Source organism: Pan troglodytes, chromosome 14, assembly GCF_028858775.2.
Source record: "Pan troglodytes isolate AG18354 chromosome 14, NHGRI_mPanTro3-v2.0_pri, whole genome shotgun sequence".
Lineage (NCBI taxonomy): Eukaryota > Metazoa > Chordata > Mammalia > Primates > Hominidae > Pan > Pan troglodytes.
In genome coordinates this window covers 56,412,465-56,440,400 of record NC_072412.2, presented here as the reverse complement: position 1 = coordinate 56,440,400, position 27,936 = coordinate 56,412,465, and the positions used below count along the sequence as shown (strand labels likewise).

At 40.7% G+C, this 27,936-nt stretch overlaps 1 protein-coding gene and 1 long non-coding RNA gene across 6 annotated transcripts in view; one reads left to right on the top strand and one right to left on the bottom strand.

Annotated features, from left to right (window-relative positions):
• The first annotated feature begins 763 nt into the window (after positions 1-763).
• DLEU7 (deleted in lymphocytic leukemia 7) overlaps positions 764-27,936 on the top strand; it is a 148,428-nt gene continuing 121,255 nt past the window's right edge. Inside the window, exons 1-3 of one of the 5 annotated variants that reach the window (XR_001708727.3) lie at positions 764-1,789; positions 4,831-5,033; positions 21,484-21,573. Coding sequence is in view for 3 of the 5 variants with exons in the window: in XM_001157739.4 (XP_001157739.1) it covers positions 1,331-1,789; positions 21,484-21,690 (666 nt within the window). In the remaining 2 variants the exon portion in view is untranslated. Of the gene's footprint in view, positions 1,790-4,830; positions 5,034-21,483; positions 22,383-27,936 lie in introns of those variants that run through there. The other 4 variants (XR_001708728.3, XM_001157739.4, XM_063792562.1 and 1 more) reach the window with 4 other exon arrangements.
• LOC134808200 (uncharacterized) overlaps positions 2,596-27,936 on the bottom strand; it is a 34,707-nt gene continuing 9,366 nt past the window's right edge. Inside the window, exons 3-4 of the long non-coding RNA XR_010150738.1 lie at positions 26,402-26,473; positions 2,596-4,948 (exon numbers count right to left, since the gene is read on the bottom strand). This is a non-coding gene — a long non-coding RNA (uncharacterized LOC134808200). The remainder of the gene's footprint in view (positions 4,949-26,401; positions 26,474-27,936) is intronic.

Here is a 27,936-nt window from a genome sequence, read left to right as displayed (position 1 = left end):
TTTTCTTTACCTTGGCATTCAGATTCGTTTTCATAGGCGAAGAAAGCACTGGGAAGGAGAAGGAACCTTTGCTGGCAAGTTGGGAGGATTATATGGGGTCATACTATCCCAGAGTTAAGGAAACCTTAAAGGACCCAACATCCCTCTCCATATCTCTTCTGATGATCCTTTTGTGCTCACAGACTAACCAGTGTGGCCTTTTCACTCAAAGGCCTCTCCAGATCTGCACAGCACCAAGGGTGCAGTCTGGCTCCTAAAGGAGTAATGCAATTCCATCCTCAGGTCTGCCAGGGCCCACCTGTCTGTCGTGGGCATGCACCATTGCCCTGGCTTTACTGGGCTGTTGGGTTGTCTAGTGGTTTTCCTTGCAGAAAGCAAGCAGGAACAATGCTGCTCCGGACTGGTTTTCCATACCACTCCTCTCAAATATCTTCTATTTTCTTAAGTGTGATCACACACCCATGGTTTCCAATCTATCAAAGCATAACATTGCTAGTCGCTTTTTTCTAAGTTAAGGAAGTAGCCATGTTGGGTTTAATTAAAAACAGCAACTATTTGTACAGCTGTCCCTAAGTTCATGGCTCATAAAAGGATTAACTTCAACCTTGCTGCCTAAGTCTTTTGGGAGTGTCACAAAAAAACATTTAGGCTTTTCTGGGCAGTGCCAGGCCTGGGCCTTGAGGCTTGCTGATGCTAGTTCAGCCACCAGGCTCTCGGTGCTCAAGTGGCACCCAGCAAAGCAGAGAAGAGCAGAACTTCCAGATACACAACTCCTCCTTCTTTTGTTTGGGGGATGCAAGGCCTTGAAGGCTGCTTCAACAAGTTTCTGAAAATTCCCCTCGGGTTGGGAAAGGCACAGTCTTCCTTTTGCAAGTTTTTCTAGAGCCCTTCGTACTTTTGCCCTAGAGTGGGTCTTTTGCACCCCCACCTCCCAGACCTCAGTGGTCATTGGCAGGCATCCTTCGAAGGAGGTGGGGGCGGGGTATCCCCGCCGATGGATGCGCCCGCACAAAGCAGCACGTTTTCTCATCAAAGCCCTGGAGAGAGGGAAGAAGCAACGCTCAGCATTTCGCTGATTTTCAAGTGCACACCGAGCAGCGCTTCAGGCAGCTTTGGGTCAGAACACGCCTGATTCGGACTTCAGGCGAAGGCAGAGGCCAGCACGGGTCACCGATTCAGAGCCGGAGGCGGGGCCGACCACACACGCTGTGAGACCCAGAGGCCGAGGAGCCGCGGGTTAGAAAATGTGACCTTGGCGACCCCAACGCCCCCGCCTCCCTCGCTGCTGCTCCACCTGCACGCGGAGCGCGCCGAGCCGCCAGCGGAGGCGATGGCCAGCCCTGCGCCCTTAGTGGCCTCCATCAGCCACCAAATGGTGGCTCTGCAGACCTTGCAGCTGCTGCAGCAGGAGTGGGGCTGGGGGGACGGTCCAGTCGCCCCCGGGAACCCGCGGGACCCAGACCACGTGTCCACCGCTCCAGCCCGTCGCTCAGGCCCGCCGCGGGCCCGGCCGGGGCCCGGGCGCGAGGAGCGGGGCGGGGGCGTGGGGACCAGGAGTCGGCGGACCGCGGCGCGGGCGAACTCCCCAGAGGAGGAGGTAGTGCGAGGCGCTGAGGGGGGCGCCGAGTTGCTGCCCTTCCCCCGGGACCGCGGGCCCTGCACCCTGGCCCAGATGGCGATGCGCAGCGCGCTGGCCCGCGTGGTGGACTCGACTTCGGAGCTGGTCAGCGTGGAGCAGACGCTGCTGGGGCCCCTCCAGCAGGAGCGGTCCTTTCCCATTCACCTGAAGGTAAGTCTGGCCCCCGCCATCCCCTCTGGCGTGCAGGGTAACCTCCCATCCTCCAAGGGTGGGGCTGCTGGGATGGCGATGGGTGGATCGCAGGATCCCAAACACTGCTGCCCACTGTGATTCAGCCCCGGTGGGAGAAGGAAGGGGGCGGGGGACACTCTGGGGACTCAGCAGGAGGGGCAGGGAGCCCCAGACCCACCTGAGGCCCGCCTGGCTGGCACAACCGAGATGTGGGGACTGCCTTGCCAAAACCTCCCCCTGGAACTCCTTCCTCTCTCACATAAATCAGCTTCCTGCGCTAGAAAGGCCCTTTCCACACGTGCAGCTTGTAGGGATAGAGGACAGCTCCCCCCACCCACTTTCCAAATTAATAACGCGTCCTCCAGAGCCTTAAATACACTTACTAAGTCCCTTCTGCCTTTTGTATGATGAAATCATCTACATTTATTTAAAGTTCCTTCACATTCATGAATCACTATTATTTTTTGCATAAATCCAATTCCCCACAGAGCTAAGGGGTCTTACAGAGTCAACCTACATTCTCATAAAGTGGGGTGAGAGCCGGGTGGGTCCCGGGTGTTAAAGCGTGAATACTAAATGCTAAACTCTTGCTAAGTCACCCAGCTCATATAGGTAGGGCACATTTCCTCTTAAGGTACCAAACTGTGTTAGCCAATTTAGCCCGGGAAGGGAGCAGCTGTCTCCCGGGCTGAGTGAGATTGCGGAAATCTGGGGGTCTGGGTTTCAGTCCTGGACTTGCCATTAACTAACCTAATTGGTTTAAGGTCACGAATCTCTCTGAGACATTCTGGCTTTCAGATTTTGACCAGGAGCATTGCTGTATTTTATTTCCCTGGGGCATCTAGCAGAAGGAGTTGGGGAGGGGTGATGAGGAGAGCTTAGAATATGTCTCAAGAGTTGCTATTCTGTACAAGCCAAGGTTTGGAAAAAGTTGCTATACATTAAGTTGTACTATACACTGTAAAAGATTTATTTAAAAATCAAACATAATAAAGCCTATTATATACCCAAATAGGTATTGTTTCTCTACGTAGGGGTTTCTCAATCTCTGTACTATTCACATTTTGACCTGGCTAATTCTTTGTTGTCGGGGGTTGTCCTGTGTATTATAGGATGTTTAGCAGCATCTCTCGCCTCTACCTGTTAGATGCCAGCAGCATATTCCTCGCCGCAAGTTGATACAGCCAAAAATGTCTCCAGACACTGCCAAAGGTGGCGGGGGCGGTGGGGTGGGAGGCAAGATGAGAAGCACTCCTACACTCACTTTAGAAAGTTAGAAAATGAAGCTGCATTTCACCAAATGCTCTCCAATGTAAGATGTACTTTTTTTTGGTATCACCAAAATTTTTTTTAATCCTGTCATTAAACTATGATACACCATTGATTATAAGTTACATGCTAATTTGAGGGATTTTTTTTTTTTTATTTTGAGACAAGGTCTGCCTGTGTTGCCAAGGCTGCAGTGTGGTAGCCATTCACAGGTGCGAACATAACACTACAGCCTCGAGCCCTGGGCTCAAGTGATCCTCCTGCCTCAGCCTCCTGAGTAGCTGCAACTACAAACATGTACTACCACATCTGGCTGATTTCAGGGATTTTTAAAAAATGTGAATAAAAGTGCATTTTAAAATAGATGAAATATGAAGTGACTTGTGATGTCAGTAGCACATACAGGGCATAGGTAAGGCTGGCAAAAAGAGAGACTGACAATCAGTTTTACCTAAGGTGACCCTGGAAGGCTTCTCAGAGGAGGCAGCCTTTAAAAAAAAAAAAACATGTTATTTCCCAGACATTAAAGGGAAAAATATTTCAGGAGAATCCTTTGGTTAAGGCCCAGCAGCACTGAAAGGGCCTGAGGCTCTGGAGGAACTACAGTGAAGTTCAATATGGCAGAAGGCAAAAACTGATGCTGGAGACACAAATGGGGGCCAGTTAGGGAAAGGCCTGTGTGTCATGCTGAGGACCTTGGATTGTCTTGCAAGCAGAGGGTAGGTAAATCACAGAAGCCTGGATAGATCACAGAAGGGTAGGTTTCAGTTTGAAAGTCAGGTCAGAAGACAGCTGTCTAAGGGCTTGACCCAACTCAGTGGCAATGGACTAAACCCCGGGTCCTCTGCTCTGGAAGCAGTCCACTATAAACTATGCCATTTTAGCTTAATGCCACAGTCACTTCTACTTGGAAATCCTTTTAGTCCTTTCTAATTGACTTTTGATTCTAAACATTTTCCATCCTCCTCAAGCCTTCTTCATCCAAACCTCAACCCTCTCACACCTTTTCTGAGAAAATAGAGGCCAGTGGACAGAAATATCTTTCTACCTAAAAAATTGCATTTCTACTCATCTTCATTTTTGTTTCTAAAATTCAAGTGCTGCCCCCCATCCCCATGTATATTCATGTTAATTCCACTGGAGCAAATCTTTCACTTGCTCCTGGACCTGTTTCTATCAATTTTCTCTCTCCTTACATTTTCTACTGCCCCCTCTTTGCTGACCCTCTTGGTCCATAACACTCTTTACTTACCCACCCCTTGAGTCCCCATCCTTCCCTTCCTTGTCATGAGCAAACTTTGAAAACATTTAGATGTATTGCTTCCACTTTCTAGAAGTATACAACTACTGGAGTCTGCTGTTCACCCGCAGGGGGATAATGAGTTTTAGGGCCCCTGGGAACAGCCAGGCTTTTGAGAGAAGCAGAGAGCAGTTTCTCTGCATGATTTGTTCCCTTGGGAGCACCTAGGAATTTTGCTTGGCTTGCTGTTTGCAGAATAGGTAATATCTCCACTTGGTTTGTAGAGTAATGATTACACAGCACTTAGACTTGAGGAGATGGCATTCTGTCTTTCCAGGGGGCTGGTTATGCAGACTTAGCTTCCTTAATACTAGTGTTAATTCAAATGACTTGGAAGGGTGTTTTGTATATTTTTAAATTAGGAACATACAGATTTCATACAATAGAATGATTTCAGAAATCCTTGCAGGAGGGTTTCCGGGAATGGAAATAACTATTTTGTATCACCTAGAAGTACGTGGGAACCTCCCCAACATCAGATCTCTTTGGTGGTGTTACTTACCACAGAAGGTAGGAGGAAGACTCACTTGAACTAAAGCCCATGGCGCAGATGACAGGCATTAGAGATCCTGCAGTGGAGAGAGCATAGCACAGCAGTCAAGTCCCATGGAGCATTTCAAACCTACTCTTCCACTTCCTGTCATTGGCCCTTGGGTAAGTTATTTAGCCTTTCTGTCCCTCAGTTTCCTCCCTGTATAGTGAGGACAATGGTATCTAACCTAAAGGGTTACTGAGATAATGCATTTAGTCAGTGGCTTCCCAAAGTTAATCTCCATCTATTCGAGCTATTATGATTATCATTATTATTACTGTTAAGAGGTTGATGCCTCATGAATACTTATTGACTGTTATTTTTGTGAATTCTATTCTTGATATTAATGAATATGATCCATGAACTCTGTGTCTACTTTTCTGGAACTATTGACAAAAACAGACTTAGGATGACCCAAAGAGATTTCCAGGAAGCCTACACTATCTAGAGGTCAGCTTTAGCCTCATGCCTAGTGACAGGCTTAGAGGTGTCACCAGTGAGTGACTCACTGATCAATCCACCAGAAGGTTAAGGCAGTGAAATCTGCAGGCATGGAGGCAGAAAAATTCTCACCACAATGATAACAGACATTTAAAAATAGGATTTTACTCTCTAATTAAAGAAACCAACGCAATACTCCTTTTGAACACTTAGAAATGATCATACACATGCAAACACCTATGCAGTGAGTTTCTTCATGGTGGATGACAAATGCTTAACAGTACCAAGTCTTATTAAATTTGCTGCAGAGACTAGATTTAACCAGCTTAACAAACATTTATAACAGGAGGAAACTGAGGCTTGGAGGAATTGAGGACTTTGCTCAAGACCCTGCAGCTAAGAAGTGATGGGTTTTATCTAACTTATTCTCCTACATTACAGTGCTTGCCCTTAGGGGCGTTATGAACATCATGCTGAAATTGTGTATGTGAGAGATCTTAGGGGCCGTAGTTGTACATGCTGTGCACTGTGTACACTGCTTGGACTACAACAGTCACATCGTAGCCTGGCAGCTCTGCTTGCCATAGCAAAATACCAAAGACGGGGTGACTTAAATAACAGACATTTATATTCTCCCTGTTCTGGAGGTTGGAAGTCCAAAATCATGGTGCCAACAAATTCCATTTCTAGTAAGAGCTTCCTTCCTGGCTTGCAGACAGCTGCCTTCTCGCTGCGTCCTCACATGGCCCGTCCACAGTGCGTGCAAGCAGAGAGAGAAAGCTTTGCATGTCTTTGGTGTCTCTTCTTATAAGAACACCAGTCCTATCAGATTCAAGCCACCTTGTAACTTCAATTTATCTTAATTACCTCACTAAGACCATATCTCCAAATACAGTCACATTGGGGGTTGAACATATGAATGAGGGGACCACACAATTTAGTCCATAACACTGGATGATCTCTGTACCTCCTTCCATCATGGCCACCTGATATAGTGACAGAAAGCACTAGGTAAACTCAGGACATCACTATCAAACTAGTAATACTAGCAGGAATGCATTTAACATTTGCCACCCAAAGGGAGCATAGAAGTGTGCAGGACACCAGGAGGAAGCTAGTCTAGGATTTTTTAAACTGCTGAACATGACTAATTCACATAGGGACCGTTAGCCAAGCCAATTATGAAGTTACTCTGATTGAGTTTTGTCTATCTTCATTTGAGAATTAAAAACATTTATAGTTTCCAAGAGTTCTGTTCTAAAGCAAGTTTCATGGAAATTGTGGCGGAAGCTAACTTTCAGAGGCAGAGGAACGTTTTTGCCCTTGCAGATGAAACCTGCCTGTGAGCTCACCCGTTTCAATGAGTGCATTCTGGTACCAATTATTCCCTCATGTTTGATAGTCCTTGCTGGTTTTCTCATTCTGTGGTGCAAGAGCAGCAGTCATAAAACTGCTGGCTTTGGCTTCGCAGTCATTGCAAACTGCAAGTATGAATATTGACTTGTTCAGAGGAAGACATTGATGATGAGTGCTTTTTTTCCCATTGGTAAAAAAAAATAATAAGCAAATCTTTCACTTGCCCCTGGACCTGTTTCTATCAATTTTCTCTCTCCTTATATTTTCTACTGCCCCCTTTCTGCTGACCCTTTTGGTCCATAAACATGCTCAAAGCTTTCTCTCAGTACCCAGCCCCATGAGTTCGCAACCTTCCCTTCCTTGTCATTAGCAAACTTTGAAAACATTTGAATGTGTCCCTGCCATTTTCCAGAAGTATCTATATTTGTTAATATCAAGAACAGAATTCACAAAAATAACAGTCAGTACGAATTCATGAGGCATCAGCCTTTTAACGGTAATAATAATAATCAAATCTTTTTCCTATTGGCGAGAAAAGCACTCATCATCAATGTCTTCCTCTGAACAAGTGAAGCCAGCTTCTGCAAATTTGAGATTTGTGTCTTCAAAGATTACTAACATACTATTGAAGACATAAATGCTCACGGTTATATAATCAGTAGCCATAGCCAAGGTGGTGCTCATTATCTGTGACAAAATCATGCTTTTATATTAGAAAAAAGGTGCAGTGATGAGTCACAGAATTTCGGTTATTCTCTCCCCCTAAGCCACGGATACGGTGACTGCTCTAGAAGTAGCTTATGTATAGCTTTGCAATTTCTTATAATATGAATGATATGAAAATCAGGACATAAAAGCTTTCTGAAATGAACATTTAGGGAAAGATACTTCAGGAAAGGCCTAAAACAAAACTACTTATGTTTGACATCTTGGTGAAAATGTTACAGTGTTTTATTTTACAATTTTTGGGTTTGCCTGGTGAGCATCCCTGAATCAAGTGCTTATACCCATCACAAAAGTGCTTTTCACTGGATTTTCAGCTGGAAATGGTGTGGTACCCAAAGCAAATGCATCAGGAGCCTTAGTTATTTGTGTGCATTTCCAGTAGGTACAACACAAGTAAAAATGTTTAATTTCCTGTGGATGATAGACTTTTTAATGGTGACTGGCTAATACTTTGGTTCTTCATTGGGTGTTTTATTAATACACAGTTACACATCTATTGAGACTGACCTTGGGTTCAGGTGATGGATGACTGCTCTGGGCCCTGTGATTCGTAGTTCAAAGCCAGATGTTGATGAACCAAATGAAGTTGGGGCAAATCATAATTCATGATAGTATGTTTTCCACAACATCCTATTAAAACAGAAAACATCACTCCCCTTTTATGTAGACATCCAGTGTAGAGGGTGCTAATGGGTCTGGAGAAGGGATTTGTGTTCTTTTGTTGGGCCCAGCACTGGACTGCTTTAATGGAGAGCAACTTGCTGGCCAGGCAGAAGTTTATTAAGGACAGCCCTCAACACAGACTTCTTCCTTCCTTGCCTCCTTCCTTTCTCTCTTTCTTTTTTTCTTTCCTTTTTTTTTTTCTTTTGAGATGGAGTCTTGCTCTGTCGCCCAGGCTGGAGTGCAGTGGCATGATCTCGGCTCACTGCAAGCTCTGCCTCCCGGGTTCACACCATTCTCCTGCCTCAGCCTCCCGAGTAGCTGGGACTACAGGCGCCCGCCACCACGCCCGGCTAACTTTTTGTATTTATAGTAGAGACAGGGTTTCACCATATTAGCCAGGATGGTCTCGATCTCCTGACCTCGTGATCCACCTGCCTCAGCCTCCCAAAGTGCTGGGATTACAGGGATGAGCCACCGTGCCCGGCCTCTTTTTTTCTTTCTTTTTCTCTCTCTTTCTTCTTTCCCTCCTCTCTCTTTCCTTCTCTTTCTTCTCTTCTGTTCTCTTTCTCACTGCCCTCCCACCCCCATATCTCCATCTCTTTCCTTCCTGCTCTCTGTAGAGGACATGAAGGCTTCAGGGAGAGCTAGAGGGGGAAATGTGAGAAGAAACAAGCTTGTGGAGGCCAGTGTAAGAGAATAAAGCTCAAGGTATCTCAAGAGGTGACTGTTTTGAAAAGAGCCAACTTGTTGTAGAGCTGGTGGTTAAGTGAGTATGAGCTGATTTACAATTTACGTAGATTTAGGAGTGATTTTGAAGGTGACATGGTAGGAGAAAAAAGCACAATCCTTGTGGATTGTTTAAATGTTATCTGCATTTTAGAGTCTATTAAGTCATACTGGGTTTTTGACTTTATTATCCACTGGTGTTGGTTTCAGAAAACAGGCTTTCAAATTGACTCACACTGCTAGATTCTTCTTGTCTTCAAGACTCCAGTTATGATGAGAGTGTTTATTTTCAGTACCAAGCTTTAAAAACAGGCTTAACTTGTCTTCCGTTTTAAGATTTTGCAGGTGCATTTTCAGTTGTTCAAGAATTCCAGATGTGTGCATTCCTAATAAATGCACAATGCAGAATGCAGAAAAGTACACAGTGTGGCGGTTTTTCCGAGAGACATCCCTCACAGTGGGTAGGAGAGAACAGAGCTGAGGAAAGGAAACCTCCAGCTGGGCAGTCTCTGATTAGCTCAGGGTTGGTTTTACATGGGGTGTAGAAGGTTCGATGCCTTGAATATCTTTCAAATAGCCAAGCCCTCTCAATTACGCTGCAGGGAGGAGGGATGGGCCAACAGGCCAGTCTTCCATTTGGATGTGATCCTTGCCAATTTTTGAGCTTCGTACCACTCATAACACTCAGTCAACCTTAAGAAAAATAGTGTGAAGATGGCCAAAAAAGAAACATGAAACGATTCACTTGTAGGCATTTTGTTCCATCCCCAAAACTGGTTTAGTGCTTCTCCCACTTGCTTTCAAGAAGCCCCTGTCACCCCACCGGAGCAGCTACAGCTCTATAATTCCTGCCAGTCTTGTCTCCCACACTACATGGCTGAGCTTGGCTCTGTGAGCCATTACTGCACCTGGCATCATTTGGGATCTGGGGCGAGTCTGATGAGTGAGTTCTGAAATAGAGGAGTGAATTTTTTTTATTATACTTTAAGTTCTGTGCAGAACGTGCAGGTTTGTTACATAGGTATACACGTGCCATGGTGGTTTGCTGCATCCATCAACCCATCATCTACATTAGGTATTTCTCCTAATGCTATCCCTCCCCTAGCCCCCCACCCCCCTACAGGCCCCGGTATGTGATATGCCCCTCCCTGTGTACATGTGGTCTCATTGTTCAACTCCCACTTATGAGTGAGAACATGCAGTGTTTGGTTTTCTGTTCCTGTGTTAGTTTGCTAACAATGATGGCTTCATGGCTTCATCCATGTCCCTGCAAAGGACATGAACTCATCCTTTTTTATGGCTGCATAGTATTCCATGGTGTATATGTGCCACATTTTCTTTATCCAGTCTATCATTGATGGGCATTTGGGTTGGTTCCAAGTCTTTGCTATTGTGAATAGTGCTGCAATAAACATACATGTGCATATGTGTTTATAGTAGAATGACCTATAATCCTTTGGGTGTATAACCAGTAATGGGATTGCTGGGTCTAATGGTATTTCTGGTTCTAGATCCTTGAGGAATCACCACACTGTCTTCCACAATGGTTGAACTAATTTACACTCCCACCAACAGTGTAAAAGCCTTCCTATTTCTCCACATACTCTCCCGCATATGTTGTTTCCTGACTTTTTAATGATCTCCGTTCTAACTGGCATGAGATGGTATTTCATTATGGTTTTGATTTGCGTTTCTCTAATGACCAGTGATGATGAGTTTTTTTTTTTGCATATGTTTGTTGGCCACACAAATGTCTTCTTTTGAGAAGTGTCTGTTCATATCCTTTTCCCACTTTTTGATGGGGTTGTTTTTTTCTTGTAAATTTGTTTAAGTTCCTTGTAGATTCTGGATATTAGCCCTTTGTTGGATGGATAGATTGCAAAAATTTTCTCCCATTTGTAGGTTGCCTGTTCACTCTGATGATAGTTTCTTTTGCTGTGCAGAAGCTCTTTAGTTTAATTAGATCCTATTTATCAATTTTGGCTTTTGTTGCCATTGTTTTTGGTGTTTTAGTCATGAAGTCTTTGCCCATGCCTATCTCCTGGATGGTATTGTCTAGGTTTTCTTCTAAGGTTTTTATGGTTTTAGGTCTTACATTTAAGTCTTTAATCCATCTTGAGGTAATTTTTGTATAAGCTGTAAGGAAGGGGTCCAGTTTCAGTTTTTGGCATATGGCTAGTCAGTTTTCCCAACACTATTTTTTAAATAGGGAATCCTTTCCCCATTGTTTGTTTTTGTCAGGTTTGTCAAAGATCAGATGGTTGTAGATGTGTGGCATTATTTCTGAGGCCTCTGTTCTGTTCCATTTGTCTATATATCTGTTTTGGTACAGTACCATGCTGTTTTGATTACTGTAGCCTTGTAGAATAGTTTGAAGTCAGGTAGCGTGATGCCTCCAGCTTTGTTCTTTTGGCTTAGGATTGTCTTGGCTATGAAGGCTCTTTTTGGTTCCATATGAAATTTAAAGTAGATTTTTCTAATTCTGTGAAGAAAGTCAATGGTAGCTTGATGGGAATAGCATTGAATCTATAAATTACCTTGGGCAGTATGACCATTTTCACAATATTCATTCTTCCTATCCATGAGCATGGAATGTTTTTCCATTTCTTTATGTCCTCTCTTATTTCCTTGAGCAGTGGTTTGTAGTTCTCGTTGAAGAGGTCCTTCACATCCCTTGTAATTTGTATTCCTTGGTATTTTATTCTCTTTGTTGCAATTGTGAATGGGAGTTCACTCATGATTTGGCTCTCTGTTATTGGTGTATAAGAATGCTTGTGATTTTTGCACATTGATTTTGTATCCTGAGACTTTGCTGAAGTTGCTTATCAGCTTAAGGAGATTTTGGGCTGAGATGATGGGGTTTTCTAAATATACAATCATGTCATCTGCAAACAGAGGCAATTTGACTTCCTCTCTTCCTGTTTGAATACGCTTTATTTCTTTCTCTTGTGTGATTGCCCTGGCCAGAACTTCCAATACTATGTTGAATAGGAGTGGTGAGAGAGGGTGTCCTTGTCTTGTGCTGGTTTTCAAAGGGAATGCTTCCAGCTTTTGCCCATTCAGTATGATACTGGCTGTGGGTTTGTCATAAATAGCTCTTATAATTTTGAGATATGTTTTATCAATACCTAGTTTCTTAAGAGTTTTTAGCATGAAGGCCTGTTGAATTTTATCGAAGGACTTTTGTGCATCTATTGAGATAATCATGTGGTTTTTGCCATTGGTTCTGTTTGTGTATGGATTACATTTATTGATTTGCATATGTTGAACACTCCTTAGCAAATGCAAAAGAATGGAAATCATACAGTCTCTCAGACCACAGTGCAATCAAATTACAACTCAGGATTAAGAAACTCACTCAGAACCGCACAACTACATGGAAACTGAACAACTGGCTCCTGAATGACTGCTGGGTAAATAACGAAATTAAGGCAGAAATAAATAAGTTCTTTGAAACCAATGAGAACAAAGATACAATGTACCAGAATCTCTGGGACACAGCTAAAGTAGTGTTTAGAGGGAAATTTATAGCACTAAATGCCCACAGGAGAAAGTGGGAAAGATCTAATATCGACACCCTAATATCACAATTAAAAGAACTAGAGAAGCAAGAGCAAACAACTTCAAAAGCTAGCAGAAGATAGTAAATAACTACAATTAGAGCAGAACTGAAGGAGATAGAGACATGAAAAACCTTTCAAAAAATCAATGAATCCAGGAGCTGGTTTTTTGAAAAGATTAACAAAATAGACTGCTAGCCAGATTAATAAAGGAGAAAAGAGAGAAGAATCAAATAGACACAATAAAAATGATAAAGGGGCTATCACCACTGATCCCAAAGAAATACAAACTACCATCAGAGAATACTATAAACACCTCTGTGCAAATAAGCTAGAAATTCTAGAAGAAAATTGATAAATTCCTAGACACATATACCCTCCCAAGACCAAACCATGAAGAAGTCGAATCCCTGAAAAGATCAATATTAAGTTCTGAAATTGAGGCAGTAATTAATAACCTACCAACTAAAAAAAGCCCAGGACCAGATGGATTCACAGTTGAATTCCACCAGAGGTACAAAGAGGAGCTGGTACCATTCCTTCTGTAACTATTCCAAATGGTAGAAAAAGAGAGACTCCTCCTAACTCATTTTATGAGGCCAGCATCATCCTGATACCAAAACCTGGCAGAGACACAAGAAAAAAAGAAAATTTCAGGCCAATATCCCTGATGAACATCAATGCGAAAATCCTCAGTAAAATACTGGCAAACTGAATCCAGTAGCACATCAAAAAGTTTACCCACCACGATCAATTCTGCTTCAACCCTGGCAGAAGTTAATTTTAACTCTGTCACTAACTTGCTGTGTTACTTAGCTACATCACGTACTCTCCCCAAGCCACATTTCTTTTCATCTATCATGGATTGTGGTGAGCACTGAGTGAGACAAAGTATAGAATGAGTCAAGCTTGCAGTCTGGTGCTGAGTAGGTGCTCAGGCGTGTGGGCCAGACCAGTGTTCTTCAAAAGCTGGTTTGCATGTTATCCAATGATTGGAAGTGTTCAGGGACTTTACTCTGACATTCAAGGCCTTCCACGATTCTGACACAATCATGTCCTCATATTCAACACAAAATTCTATTCTTTTCAGACTAATGTTCTCCTTCTCCCTGACCCAGCCCCTTCTTGACTCCACACTTTGGCTTCTGTTATTTATTTTGGTTACAGGGGCCTATAAGCCAAATAATGCTTTCCTCCATACCACCTATCTATCTTGTAGTATCTAATGTAGTCCTTCCCACCTACCACTTCTCTGATACTTCATGCAAGCCTCCATTCCCCTCTTCTGCAAAAAGCTTACTGATGGCCTCCACTTTTGTTGTTGAACCTTAATCTTATTTTTGTGACATTCCTACTGAACAATTGCAAATAGATTTCATCTCACCAATTAGATTCTAAGTTTCTACAAGGCAGATTTTTTTCTTTTCTTTCTCTTTTCTTTTCTTTTCCCTTCCCCTTTCTTTTTCCCTCTCCCCCGCCCTCCCCTCCCCTCTCCTCTCCTCTCCTCCTCCTTACTGATCTCCCAACATCTAACAGAGTCCACTATAAGTTTAGTTATTAATGTAAAGGACCACTTAAAAAATAGAAAGAGCTTCCATATCCATGAGCTAATTTGACTTTTGAAACCCCTCAATGTGGTAGCTATTATTGTTTCCATTTTACAGATGAGAAAACTGAGTGTTCCATAGGCATAATAGCCATAATAGCTTGGCCAAAGGGGTAGAACCAGCATTCAGATGGCAAGTCCACTGCTCTTGAAGGAATGAACTGTGTCTCCATCCCCTGGGTCTTTGTAATGACTTGGAGAGCTTCCCATTCTAAGTAACATCTGCAAAGTCCCTGTGCCATGTGGGGTAACATACAGGTACTGAAAGGCTATTATTCTGCCTACCTCAGGGCAGATATGTGCTAAAAATTAATAAGCCATATTGTAAAAACTAGAGCTATTTCTTTGATTGGATTGCCTCCTAAGCACACGAATTTCTCTAGTGTGTCCAAATGAATTTTGAACAATAAAAACCCAGCACTCTATAGGAAGGAGTCACATGACAGCATGAGCTTTGCATGAACCCTGTGCTGTGCTTAAATTATGATTGTATACATGTCTATTCTTCCATAGAATTGGGGTTTTGTGTTTTTACCATAGCCCTCATCATACTGCAATGGACATTTGCTATATGATCTATGTGTCTCATTTCCCTCTAGTAGGTTATAAGCTCTTTATAGATCAAGTACCATATCTTATTGCCTTTTATCCAGTCATGTGGTGGAGGCTTGATACACATTTGAAATAAATTTAACTAATTCATTTAGCTGAGTTAAACAGGCCAAGGCCATTACCCCAATAGATCAGTTGAGTTACATGAGAGTATCTCAACTGGCTTAAAAATGTAAATGCTGGCCATCAATTTGGACTGCTGTAGTAATCAATACATTTCATATCCAGAGTCTGAAATTACACAAGGCTTTAGAAGTTTCAAAACCTGCTTTTAGATTGCTCAACCATGTAGTTCTAATTCTGGCAAAGTACTCAAAGCATCGTGTAGGATATTACATCATTTCTGGGAGCATCTGGGATTTGCTAAATAAAAGCGGCTGGGAGGATAGGCTTTGTTGTTGAATGGAAAGCATCCTAAGTGAAATCATCACCAATATTGATCATGTGAGTTTCTACTGAAAGCCCATGAGCCATTTAATATACTATTGCCTTAATGCTGTGACTTGTGACCCCTACCTTCCATTGCAGACTCAGCAGAAGTTTGGTCGAAGGCAATGATTATTGGATCCAGAGTCGGCCTTCAGACCTTCTGGAATGGTAGAGAAGCACACACCTGTTTTATTTTTCCCTACCCTGGCTTAAGAGTCCCACGGAAAGCCTATTCCTATTAATTTGTTTTCTTTGCTAATATATTTGAGAAAGGATAAAAAGGAAATACTGTACTAGAATAGTAAAATAAAGTGAGTTTGCAAAGCTTGCCAGAGATCTGAAGTTTGCCCAGGGCCTCAGGGACCAGTACAGCCCAGCCGTCGAATTTTATTGTACATGTAATTTCCCCAAGCAACACCTTCTTTGATTCTTTACAGTAAAACATGAAATTGACTTCAGGTTTTCGGCCCACAACTATATTTTTAAAGGCATTTTAGTCTTCTTTGGGTGATGAATTCCTTTGCATACTGGCTAAAAGGCACATGTCAGCACACGTTTTAGTGGTTCCTTCTATTTTGAATTTCCCCTTGCATGTTTTCTTTGATCCTTATACTTTGTAGTTAGTATTGGATTACTTCTATAAAGCAATCGGACAATTTTCCTTGATGTGGATCTTGAGGAAATAGTCCAGAGTGATTTTTCTCTCCTACTTTCCCATTCCCTAGCAGTATGCTTCAGCACACAGGCCACCCCATAAGCTATGGGACAGGTCATCTACAGCAGGGATGTCCAATTTTTTGGCTTCCCTGGGCCACATTAGAAGAATTGTCTTGGGCCACACATAAAATACACTAACACTACTGATAGCTGATGAGCTAAATTTTTTTTAAAAATCACAAAAAAAATCTTACAGTGTTTTAAGAAAATTTACAAATTTGTGTTGGGCTGCATTCAATGCCATCTTGAGCCACAGGTTGGACAGGCTTGATCTAAACAGCTCTTTGACACCTTCTGGGCAGAAATGAGCAACACACAAAGGTAGGGAAGCAAGAATGCTTTAAAGAGAAAAGAACAAAAAGTATGGTAGCTTGCGAATCCTTGAGCATGGTATGGTTCTGTCCTGGCACCTAGCTCGCAGGTGGTCCTGCTGCCACTGTTTGCTAAGTTGAAATGAACATTGGTTTTGTTTCTGGGGGATGTTTTCTAATAAGCACTTTGTCAGAAACCCAGGTCCTTCTCGGTCAAAAAACAGGGTTTTTCATAGGGAGAAGAATAGTTTCCCCTTATAGACAGAATTAGGAAGGAATCTCTGGTCCCTCATCAAACTTTGGTTCAACTTTTAGTTCTTCCTTCCATTTTTTTTGAGTGACAGTATCTGTTTCTCTTTTCCTACATTATTGAGTTGAATTTTTAGCTCATGGATTTTCAGGGATTATTCTTTATTTACATAATCATTTAAGTCAAAGTGTTTCTCACTGTGGCTACATCCCACAAATTTGTGATATAGTTCAGTATAAAGTATTTGAAATTTTCAATTATTTTTTCACTGATCCATGAATTATTTAGAAGTGGGTTTTCTAAGTCACACATGTTTTGCGAAGGGTGTCTATGTTATTGATTTCTCATTTATTTGCATTGTGATTTGCATGATAGAGTCTTTCTGATATTTGTTGAGATTTGCTTTGTGACATTATAATATAGTCAGCTTTATAAATAGTCCACATATGTTTGACAATAATGTATATTTTCTTATTTCCATTGGCTCAAGCTTGTGATTAGTGTTTTTCAGTCTTTCTCTGTTTTGTTGTTTGATCTATCTAGTTTCAGAGGAAGCTAGGTTAAAATCAGCTTGTATGTGTGTAGACTGAATGTATGTTATGATTATCATATTAGGGACATACAGGTACAAAATTGTGACATCTGCTTGGGGAATCATTCATTTTTTTAGTCATAGTGTATTTCATCCCAAATAATGATTTTTTTTGGTTTTATTTTGGCTTCTCTTTGCTTGGCATATATTTAAATATCCATTCACTTTCAATCTTTATGTGGTTTTAGATTTAAATGTGTTTCATGTAAACAGCATATAAAACCAATATAGTAATCATTATCTTCCAAAAGGTGAGTTTATTGCTTTGCTCTTGTTGTGCTTTCTGATATGTGTAGGCTTACTACTATCTTTTTTAGTGCTTTCTGTTTACCTTGCCTTATGTTTGTATCTTTATTTCTCAAGTTTACTTTCTATATACATAAGGTCAATAATCTGTTTTTTCTTTTTCTTTGAGACAGGGTCTCGCTCTGTTGCCCAGGCTGGAGAGCAATGGCGTGATCATTGCTCACTGCAGCCTTGACCTCCTGGGTTCAATGTGATCCTCCCACCTCAGCCTCCTGAGTAGCTGGGACCACAGGTGCATGCCCTCTTGCCCAGATAATTTTTGCATTTTTTTTTTTTTATAGAGACAGGGTTTTGCCATGTAGCCCAGGCTGGTCTCGAACTCCTGGAGTCAAGCAATCTGCTTGCCTTAGCCTCCCAAAGTGTTGGGATTACAGGCATGAGCCACTGTGCCCAGCCAATAAAATTTTAATTCATCTTTTCCCTCTGCTGATTTTGAAGTTTTATGTATTATTTCTCTACTTTTAATAATAACTCTTACATTTTTCACACATGTACCTAACAAGTCTGATATTTATGAGCTTGCCACCTTTCTCTTGAATAATACAGTGCTTAGAGTGCCACTCCATTCGACATGTCACTGCTGTTCAGCATTTGAGAAACATCTTGCTCAGATGGTTCTAAAATGAACCGTCATTCATTTACCACATTTAGATGTCCTAAACTCCACGTTCGTTTTTATAATTTTTGTTTTGAACAATGAATTCTTTAGATTTATACCATGTGTTTGAGTTTCTTTGTTCACTGTTGCATCCTGAATCTCAACCATTTTCAGTTGAATTTCCTCTCAGAATTATGTCTTCAGAAATATCTAACTGTGAGAGTCTATTAGTGGTAATTCTGCCCTTTTAAATGAGAGCATATTTATTTTTCCCTGAGTTTTAAATGATAGTTTGGTAGGAATAAAAAAAAAATTCTAGGTTGACAGTTATTTGAAGCTATTATTCCATTGTCTTCTCTATTGTTGTGGTGAGAAATCAGCTGCTGTCTTGTCATTCGTTGAAGTCCATCTGTATTTTTCTGATTGCCTTTAAGAGTAATTTTGCCTCGATGAGTTTAGATTTGGATTTCACTTAACTTGTTCTCCCTATGACATATTTTACTTCCTTAATATAAAGATTTCTGTTTTGGATCTACTCTGTATAATTCTAATCCATTGTTCTCTTTGAATATTGCCTCTTTCTCATTCTGTCTGTTGTTCTCCTAGAAGTGTTCATTGGACTTTCTCATTCTGTCATCCATGTTGTTCAACTTCTCATTCATATTTCCCACATCTTCAACTTGTAATCTTGCATTCTAAGGTATTTTTTTCATATTTATTATCTGGTTTCCTCATCCTCACTTTATATATATTTAATCAGGTGTTTAAGCTGTCAATTAAGTTTTAAATTTCTACTATAATTATCATTTTTTAGAAGTGGATGGGCTTCTTTTGCAAGCCTGTTTTTTCTTAAAACGCTTTTCTGATTTCTTCTTCTATATCTTTAATCACTTAAGGCACAGGTCCCTAACCCCTGGGCCATGAACAGGAACTGGTCTGTGGCCTGTTAGGAACCACACCGCACAGTCGGAGATAAGCAGTAGGTTAGCAAGCATTATCACCTGAGCTCCTCCTCCTGTTGTATCAGCAGCAGCATTAGATTCTCATAGGAGCACAAACCCTATTGTGAATTGAGCATGAGAAGGATCTAGGTTGTGTGCTCCTTCTCACAGGTGGGAATTGAACAATGAGAACACCTGGACACCGGGTGGGGAACATCACACATCGGGGCCTGTCGTGGGGTCGGGGGAGGGGGGAGGGATAGCATTAGGAGATATACCTAATGTAAATGACGAGTTAATGGGTGCAGCACACCAACATGGCACATGTATACATATGTAACAAACCTGCACGTTGTGCACATGTACCCTAGAACTTAAAGTATAATAAAAAATAATAATCTTAGTTCAATTTGTTGTTAAGAAAAGCACTAGGTGTTCCTGTTAATATCTGCAAGAATGATTGCACTTAAATATTATTGTAAAACTAGGGCTAAGAGAATGAAGATTTAACAGAGAAATTCCAGCCACTCATCATCAGATAATAGGTGGCTAATACAACAAGTAAAATATTAGAAATTTTTAGAGTAAATAAGAAGGCCTTATCGAAGCTACCAAATTCACACCACACAACTGGATATTTGGCAGTACTTTAGCAGCAAATTTTCTTTCTTCTAATTCTCGGTTTTATTAATTAAATTACAGAATATTTTCTGAAACTATACCTGACAGTATCCAGTATGATCAGGAAGTAATTATTGAGATGATTTTTTTCAAGAATAATATGTATTCATCCAATCATTCATTCAATCACTGAACACTTGTGGGCCATCTACTATATGCCAGCCAGAATAAGGTGACACATGAGTATTAAGGTGACACATAAGTATTAGAAATTAGTTTCTTTTCAAAGTACAAATGTACTGCATTTTCTCCTTTGTTCACCTTCAGTTTATTATGAAATAGTCAGCATGTTGTGATCTGCCTTTCAGGAAAAAGATTGTGATTTTTTAAGGTGCATACTGGGTTTATTTTATAATTGGTAACAAGAAAATTTTGCCAATCATAAAATAATTTTTATTTGATAAAGCATGCAGAAATACTTAAGGATGACTAATTATTTGACTAAAATAAAAAAAATTATCATCTCATCTCTTAAAAAAAAAGAGAGAATCTAATGCCTGATGATCAGAGGTGAACAGTTTCACAGTTTCATCTCGACACCATTTGCCACCACCAGCCATGGAAAAAAATTGTCTTCCGCAAAACCGGTCCCTGATGCCAAAATGTTGGAGACTGCTGATTTAAAACATATTTTATAGTCTCTATTTTAAATTCTTAGAGTTTAATCTTGTCCCACATTGCATCTGCTATATCACGGTAGATTGTATTTTAAATTTCATATTTTGACTCCATCTTCAACATAGGCATTATGCAAATACTATTGTAGGGCAATGGTTGCAGACACGTTTCCCTGGAATAGGTTTTTGTTTGTTTTTGCTATGTGTTCATGGCTATTTCAGCCCAGTTCAAAATTTTAAGTTAATTTCTTAGCATGAGTGTTCCCAGGATGTTCATCTAGTACAGAGGGCAATTCCAAAGTCAAATGACTGTGTGATACAGGTCCTCTATTACACATTCTCAGGGACAACTTTACTCTCCATCCCAAACCCAGCCCAAGAGAGACTAACTTTCATTTCTTCATAGTATTGGTAGGCAGCTAAAATAATCTTTAAAAAATTTTTGGCTTCTGAGAGATTTCTCTTATTTTCTTGCAAGCTCAGAAAGGATGTTTACCCTATTTTTATTTAGAATTTTAGGAATTCAGTAGCAAAGAGAATTCCTTAGGAAAACTAAGTTATAGTTTTGTTGCCAGACCCAGAAGTCCAGGGGATGTCATTTCCCTATACTGAAAAGAGATCTTATATTCAACATTATCTTTGATGTGGAATCATCCAAATGTACCATTTATTTGCAATGGATTTTAGAAAATAAATCATTTAGGGATTAAAAATATAGAATTACCTCCTTCTTTTAAACTACCTGGGAACTGTTCTTTCTAAATTGGCATTTGGGGATTTCTTGAGACCATGTCCATTAAATAACAAATTCTGTATTGGAATACTGAACTACTGAACACAGTGAGTATGGGATAATAGAAACACAGGCTATTTGTGTATTTGTCACAGTTCTTTTAGCAACAAGTAACAGAAACTCAAGTCCAACTGGGTTAAGTAAAAAAGTGATATTTATTGACCCAGATGGCCAAAAAATCTTGGGGTTTATTGTTCAAGTATAGCTAGAGCCACATACTCAGAAAGTATTAGATTAGAATCTGGCTCTTTTAATCTCTTGGTTCTCCTTTCTTCTGTGTTGGCTGCATTCTCATTTGGATGCTATCCTTATGGTGGCAAGATATTTTCCAATAGCCTCAGTTAAAGAGGATAGCAGATCCTCTTTAGGTCTTGTCTAGCAGATATTCTGGGCCTGTGGCCTATTGGCCTTGGCTTAGATCAGCTGTCCATTCTGATCAGTCCACGCTGTGATTGGCCTGGGCCCTGGAGTTGTGATCAGCTTTGGTCCAACTGCATAGGCTAAGAATGGGGTGTAGTTTTCCAAGAAAAAAAAAAACCAGAGTGCTGTCACCAGAAGAGAAAAGAATGGAAGCTGGGTAAGCAAAGTACAACAATTGTCCCCCATAACCTATCTAATTTCTTGTTTGTGTTTGTTGTTCATTTCAGGATAGTGTTGAGTTTAGAAACATCTGCAGTCATTTGGCTCTACAGATTGAAGGACAGCAGTTTGACAGAGACTTGAATGCTGCCCACCAGTGTTTGAAGACAATAGTCAAGAAGCTGATTCAGTCACTTGCTAATTTTCCTTCAGATGCCCACATGGTAGCCTGTGCTTCCTTGAGACAGATCTTACAGAATCTCCCAGACATATGAGTGTTAAAGGCATCGGGAGTAAAACCACAGCCAGCACTGTTAAGAGAACCAGATACCTTACCTTCCTAATTGAGTCAGCAGACAATGGATATTTTTATATCCAAAGGGGAAAGACTTGATGGTACGTGGAGCAGTCTGACCAGTGGCATCTGTAGCCTTCAGGATTATAGCATGTTAATGAAATTTTTTTAAAGCAGTAGTTCATATTTTTAAGTATATTGACCTATTTGCTGACTTTCTGATTGAAATACATTCTACTTTGTGAAGCTGATTTGATTATGTATGTATATATTTATTCATATTATTAGTTTTTATTGAATGATACCTTAATTTGTATTCATATTAATGTAGGTCTAAAGGGTTTAATGTGGTTATTTATATAATTAAAGTTCCATGGTTCTTAAAATTACCTTGAATGAATGAGATATTTGATAATTGCTTTGTTCTATTAATACTTACTGGACACTTCCTTTTATAAGAACGATCTTTGTAGGACTATATGTGTCAGTAATTATGAGCTTCAATCCTGACATTAATAACTTACTGTTGAGCAGAGAAGAGTTGCTTCTAAACCTTGTGCTTTTATATACTAATTTAAAAACTTAAAGTGATAGTGAGCTATGAAGTGCCAATCATGTATGATATGTAAATACAAAGCACAGTATTATTAAAGTCTCATGTGGAAAAGTCTAGCTTTTACTGTTTCTAAATATTCTGATTGAAGTAGGAAATTATTTAAAAAAAGGAAAGGAGTGGATCTACTGGCAGGTTTCCCAAACCGTTTACAGCCGGGAAGAGAGAAGGTGATTTTTTTTTTTTTTTTTCAACAACAGTCCACACATACTTAGGAAAAACTAAATTTCTTGTTGTTCAATGATGACTGTGTTGAGAGCCAAAGTAAAATGCTATTTTTTCCCTTAAAATTTTAATATAAACAGCAACAGATTTAGAAAAAAAGGATTATAGTGATTATGTGCAGCTTGTTTTCTAAAAGAATCATCAACTGGGTCTGCGTGGTGGGAGTACAGTATATTTCTAAGGTGTTAATAGTAATCAAAGCCTTTTTAATCTCACCCACTCTAATCCTAGTTGGTTCTAAATGTTTTCTTCCAGAATCTGAGAATGAAAGGTAAACATATTGCTTCTCTTTGGACGTAACTGACCATTTCCAGAGAAGGGAACTAAGTATATGATACTGAATTCTAAAGGAAAGGCAGATGCTCTGTGTGTCTGTGTGCATGCGTGTGTGTGTGTGTGTGTGCTCATGTGTGTATATGTGCATGAGTGTGTGTAGGGGTGAGGTGGGCCAGAAATAAAGGGCATTTATTTCTTCACTTGATCTTAGCCAAAAGGCTGAGAAGCGGTGGGCATTTATTTCTTGAGAATAATCTTTGCCACTCAGTTTTCCCACACCTAAGAAACATTGTATTCTGGGGGGATGCCTTTCTTTTATGATGAGGTCTTTCTTCCCCCAGGGAAATTAGCTCTGTGCTTTTCTTTCAAGACCCATCATTATTTATATGCTGCCTACCCTATTGTAATTAATGATTCCCTCAATGAATATTAAGTTTTTTTTACCTTACCCAACGAAATAGTGAACATTTTTAATTTTCTGTCTGTGCTTGTGCTTTTTCCTCACTTTGTACCATGCTTCCTATATGCTGACAAAAATCCTATTCATCCTTCAAGATCTGACTTACCCACCACCATGAACCCTCATGGGCCATCCTAGCCAGAGGTGAACTCTTCCTCTTCTAAACTCCCATAGAACACATTTTGTGCTACTTTTCTGGTGTTTATCACATGACATCTTAATAGCATAGCTGTTGGTAAATCTGCTGTCAAGATTAGCTTGCTGAAGACAGGGATTATCTAGACATCTTTGTATGTTACATAGCATCTACAGTTCTTAAAGTTCTATGATGCTACCAGAACTTTGGTTGCCCCTACCACCTTTTTACACCCCTCCCCCACCCCATGCTAACTTTGGTGTCTTATGTTCTATGGTCAGTCTGCATAATCAATTGGTGCCACATGCCACCAGTTCCCTTCCCTTTTTTCCCTTTCGTTGAATGCTGCTTGCAAAACTCAATCCCTGGTCAAGTCCAACTCTCTGCCTACTCAACGTCTGTAGAGGAGCTCTGAATATGGCTGGAGAAAAACACCCAGCCATACCAATCTCACTTCAGCTCGTGGCTCCCAGTCTCCAGGGACCCTTGGCATTCTCCATTAGCCCTACTTCATTTCCTAGACCTGCAATGTTCAGTATGGTAGCACTGGCCGCACGTGGCTACTGAGCACTTAAAATGTGGCTCATCTGAATTGAGATGTGCTGAAAATGTAAAATGCACACTGGCTTTTGAAAACTTATTACTAAAAAAAAAGAATCTAAAATATCTTGATACTGTTTATACTGATTACATGTTGAAATGATAATATTTTGAATATGTTGGGTTAAGTAAAATATACCATTAAAATTAATTGTACCTATTTCTTTTCATGTTTTCAATATGGGTACTCTAGAAAACTTAATATTCCATGGATGGTTTGCATTATATTTCTATGAGATAGCGCTGTTCTGGAAAATCCACTAGATAATTCACTGCTGGCCTTAACAATTCACTCTCTGAAGGCTCTTCCACACCTTTTCAAACTTTACCCTTGTTTACTCTTCTCATTCTCAGCTGATGAACTTGCTTCTGATTGCACAGGGACAATGGAAGCCATCAGAAGAGCATGTTCCTCGTCTCCCTAGCAGATCTACCTACCCTGAATCTGTACACAGGTACTCTGAGTTTGTTTCTGTTATAAGGAGGACTGCCCTGCTCCTGTGCAAGGCTGGTTGGCCACTAAGGCTCTGGACTCTGTCCCTTCTCACTCACATTCATTCTCTTGCTTGCATTATCAATTTTTGCCTCTCATAATATCATTGAGTCAGCATGATATTATGTTATAGTATCTCCAATTCAAAAAAAAATTCCTCTGGCTACTGTTTTGGTTTTTTTGCTCCCCTTAACAGCAAAACTCATTGGAATAATTGTCCAAATTAGTTACTTACAATTCTTTTTGTCCGATTCCCTTTTGAATCCACTCCAAATGGATTTGTGCCCACAATGCTATCAAAACTTCTCTTGTCAAGACTCCTGATGACTGTCTCACTGATAAATTCCATGGTAGATTCACAATCCTCATATTACTTGATCTATCATCAGCTTTTGATGCGGTTGACTATTCCCTCCTTGAGTCACTTTCTTATTTGTTTTCCAGGTCAGCAGACTTTCATGGTTTTACTTCTTCACTGGCTTACTTTCCAGACCTTTGTCCTGGTTCTTCCACATCTCTTGATTTCTTAATTGTGTAGTGCTTTGGGGCTCAGTTTTGGTCCTTTTCTCTAACTACACCTAATAGTTGGTGATTTACAATACTGGCTATTCACTAATGATGCCCAATGTATGTCTTTCACCCTGAGCTCCAGACTTCTGTGTTCAACTGACTACAGAATATCTCTACTTGGATGCCGAAAGTCATTTCAAATTCCAAAATGGAATTATGGATTCCCAAGACTGCTTCTCTGCCATCTTTCAAATTTCAGTTGGCTATGGCTCTTATCCTTCCAGTCACACAGGCAAAAAACATTAGCGACATCCTTGACTTCCCTATTAGTCTCACCTAAATTCACTCAATCAGCAAATCCTGTTGGGTCAACCTTCAAAACATGTCTCAAATCAGATCACTTCTCACTACTTCCATAGCCACTATTCTGGTCCTAGGCACTATTGTCTCCTGTCTGGAATATTGCAGTACCTCTCTGAGGGGTCATAGTATTTCTCTGCTCTCTATAGTCTATTCTCCACACATCAGCCACAGTATAAAACGTTAGATCAATTATGTCTCTGCTCTACCAATAGCTTCCCTTTTTACTCAGAATAAAATCCAAATTCTGCCTTTTGGAACCATCTCCTACTACACACCTAAGACACGAGTCTCTTTACCACTCACCTCTTCAAATACGACAACGATTAATCCTATGGCCTTTGCACTTGCTCTTCCCTCTGCCAGAACAACGTTTCTCATCTATTTCAAGGAGGTCTCTGCTCCAAAGCCTCCACATTAGGGAGGCCCTCTCTAGCTCCCTCAGCAAAAATAGCATCCCCTTTTACTCTCTTATCCCTATTCCCTGCTTTGTTTTCTTTGTTGCTCTCACAATGGCCTGAATTTGTTTATGTTTTTATTGCCTGTTGTAGTGGCTAACTGGTGGCCCGAAAAGTTATGTTTATCTTAATCAAAGGGACCTGTGAATATTATCATATATTGCAATAAAGTGAATATTACCTTAGATGGTAACAGATGTGATTACATTAGGGATATTGTGGTGAAATTGTTTGGGATTATCTGGGTGGACCCCAAATGCCATCACAAATGTGCTTATAAGAAGAAGGCAAAGGGAGAGAACACAGGCAGAAAAGGAGGAAGCAATGTGCCCATGGGAACAGAGTACAGTGACGGGCCCACAGTCAGGGAATGCTGACAGCTACCAGAAGCTGAAAGAGGCCAGGTGCAAATTCTCTAGCGCCTTCAGAGGGAGTGCTGCACTGGGGCCATCTTGATTTGGGGCTTCTGGTCTTCAGAACCATAAGAGAATACATTTCCATTGTTAGAAGCCACCCAGTTTGCCGTAATCTGTTGCAGCAGCCATAAGAAATGAACATACCTGTTTTTCCTCTCTAGAACGAAAGCGCCAGGGATGTTGTTCACAGCTGTATTCTCAGTACAGCAGCAGTGCCTAGAAAAGGTTAACAGCTCAATAAATATTTGATGAATTAAGTCATGTGGTTAGTCACTTACATTTTTTGGTAAATATCTAAACCCAAAAAAAGTGAAAAGAATCATTTTAAGGATTAAATTGATCAGTGCATTTTAGGCGGATGTTGAGTTAAAAACAATCATGTAGCAATCACTCAATAAATGATTAATAATTGTGATGGTCATCCTAACAATGACTGGGCCAGCCTGGGCCATTCTGAGTGGCCTTTTCTCCTCAATTTTCCCATGTAGTGCTTTTCCTTTTCTCTCTCACTTCAAAGTCAGACTGTGTTTTTTAAATTTAAGACCATGTAGTACCTTGGGTAATGTGTGACACGTGCATAAAGACAGGTTGTGGATGTCCTTTTATAACTCTGAAAAAAGTCACATCATCTGATGTTTTCTCCATTGAATTTCCTTAACTGTTTCACCCTCCTATTTCCTTTAATTCTTATTTTTAGATGATCTATAGTAATGAATTTCTGGATGGTGGAAACACATTTTCTTATAGAATAAAAGTTGGGGACATACTGGTGATCTTTTAATTAGAGCTGGATACAGGAGTGACAAGATGGCACTTGTCCCCTTCTCTTGTCTTGAGATGCTCTCCTCACTGTATTCTGTAATTTCCTGGGAGCTCCAAGAGCTCCCAGATCAGCTTATCTTACATCCTTTTGACTGCCTGCCTTACATTGATTGAGGAACTATCTTCAGGTTCCTTTGGCTGTTTTCCATTTCTTGATTTAAATGAAGGCCTTTGGAGGGTAGGAAGCCATCTGGACACTTGCTTCTGACAGAACATAGGACTGCAAGAACCAAATCTTCCACATCTTAAAATTCCCTCCAACAGTTGGCTCCATTTTCCATTTTTCCTTCATGCTCTGGTGCCAGATCCTCATGCAGTAAATCTATCTGAGAGGAGTACAAATCTTGTAGATCCGTGAGTTTCAAGACACATTTAATTCAGCAGAACTTCAACTAGCAGTGTTCCATATCATCTGGGTGTCCTCATCAGGGATCCCAGTGTTCCATTCTACAGCCAAGAAATTACCACAGTCCTGGTTTCACTTAGCTACATACCAGAACCAAAGGTCTAGGCTGTCACAGCCCTAGTATGTGTTACCAGAGAGCTTTACCTTTGTTGGATGTGACATGTTTACTGCTTTGCTCAATAGAAATGGTATTTGAAGCTGAACCATAGTTTATAAATTTCTCTCTTTGCAGACAAGTTCATATCTGCTCCATGCATACAGTCATAATTCAGGAGACACTTCCAAGGTTGGCAGAAATCTTTCCTGGCACAGAAGTACCAATAATTTGTTCCCCTTGACTTGGTGGAGACTTTGATAATAATCACGGCTTTATTTTCTTTTTCCTTAAAAAAAACCATTACAAAATGCCTATGGAGCATAAGGGTATCTGGCAGAAAAACCAATTCACAGG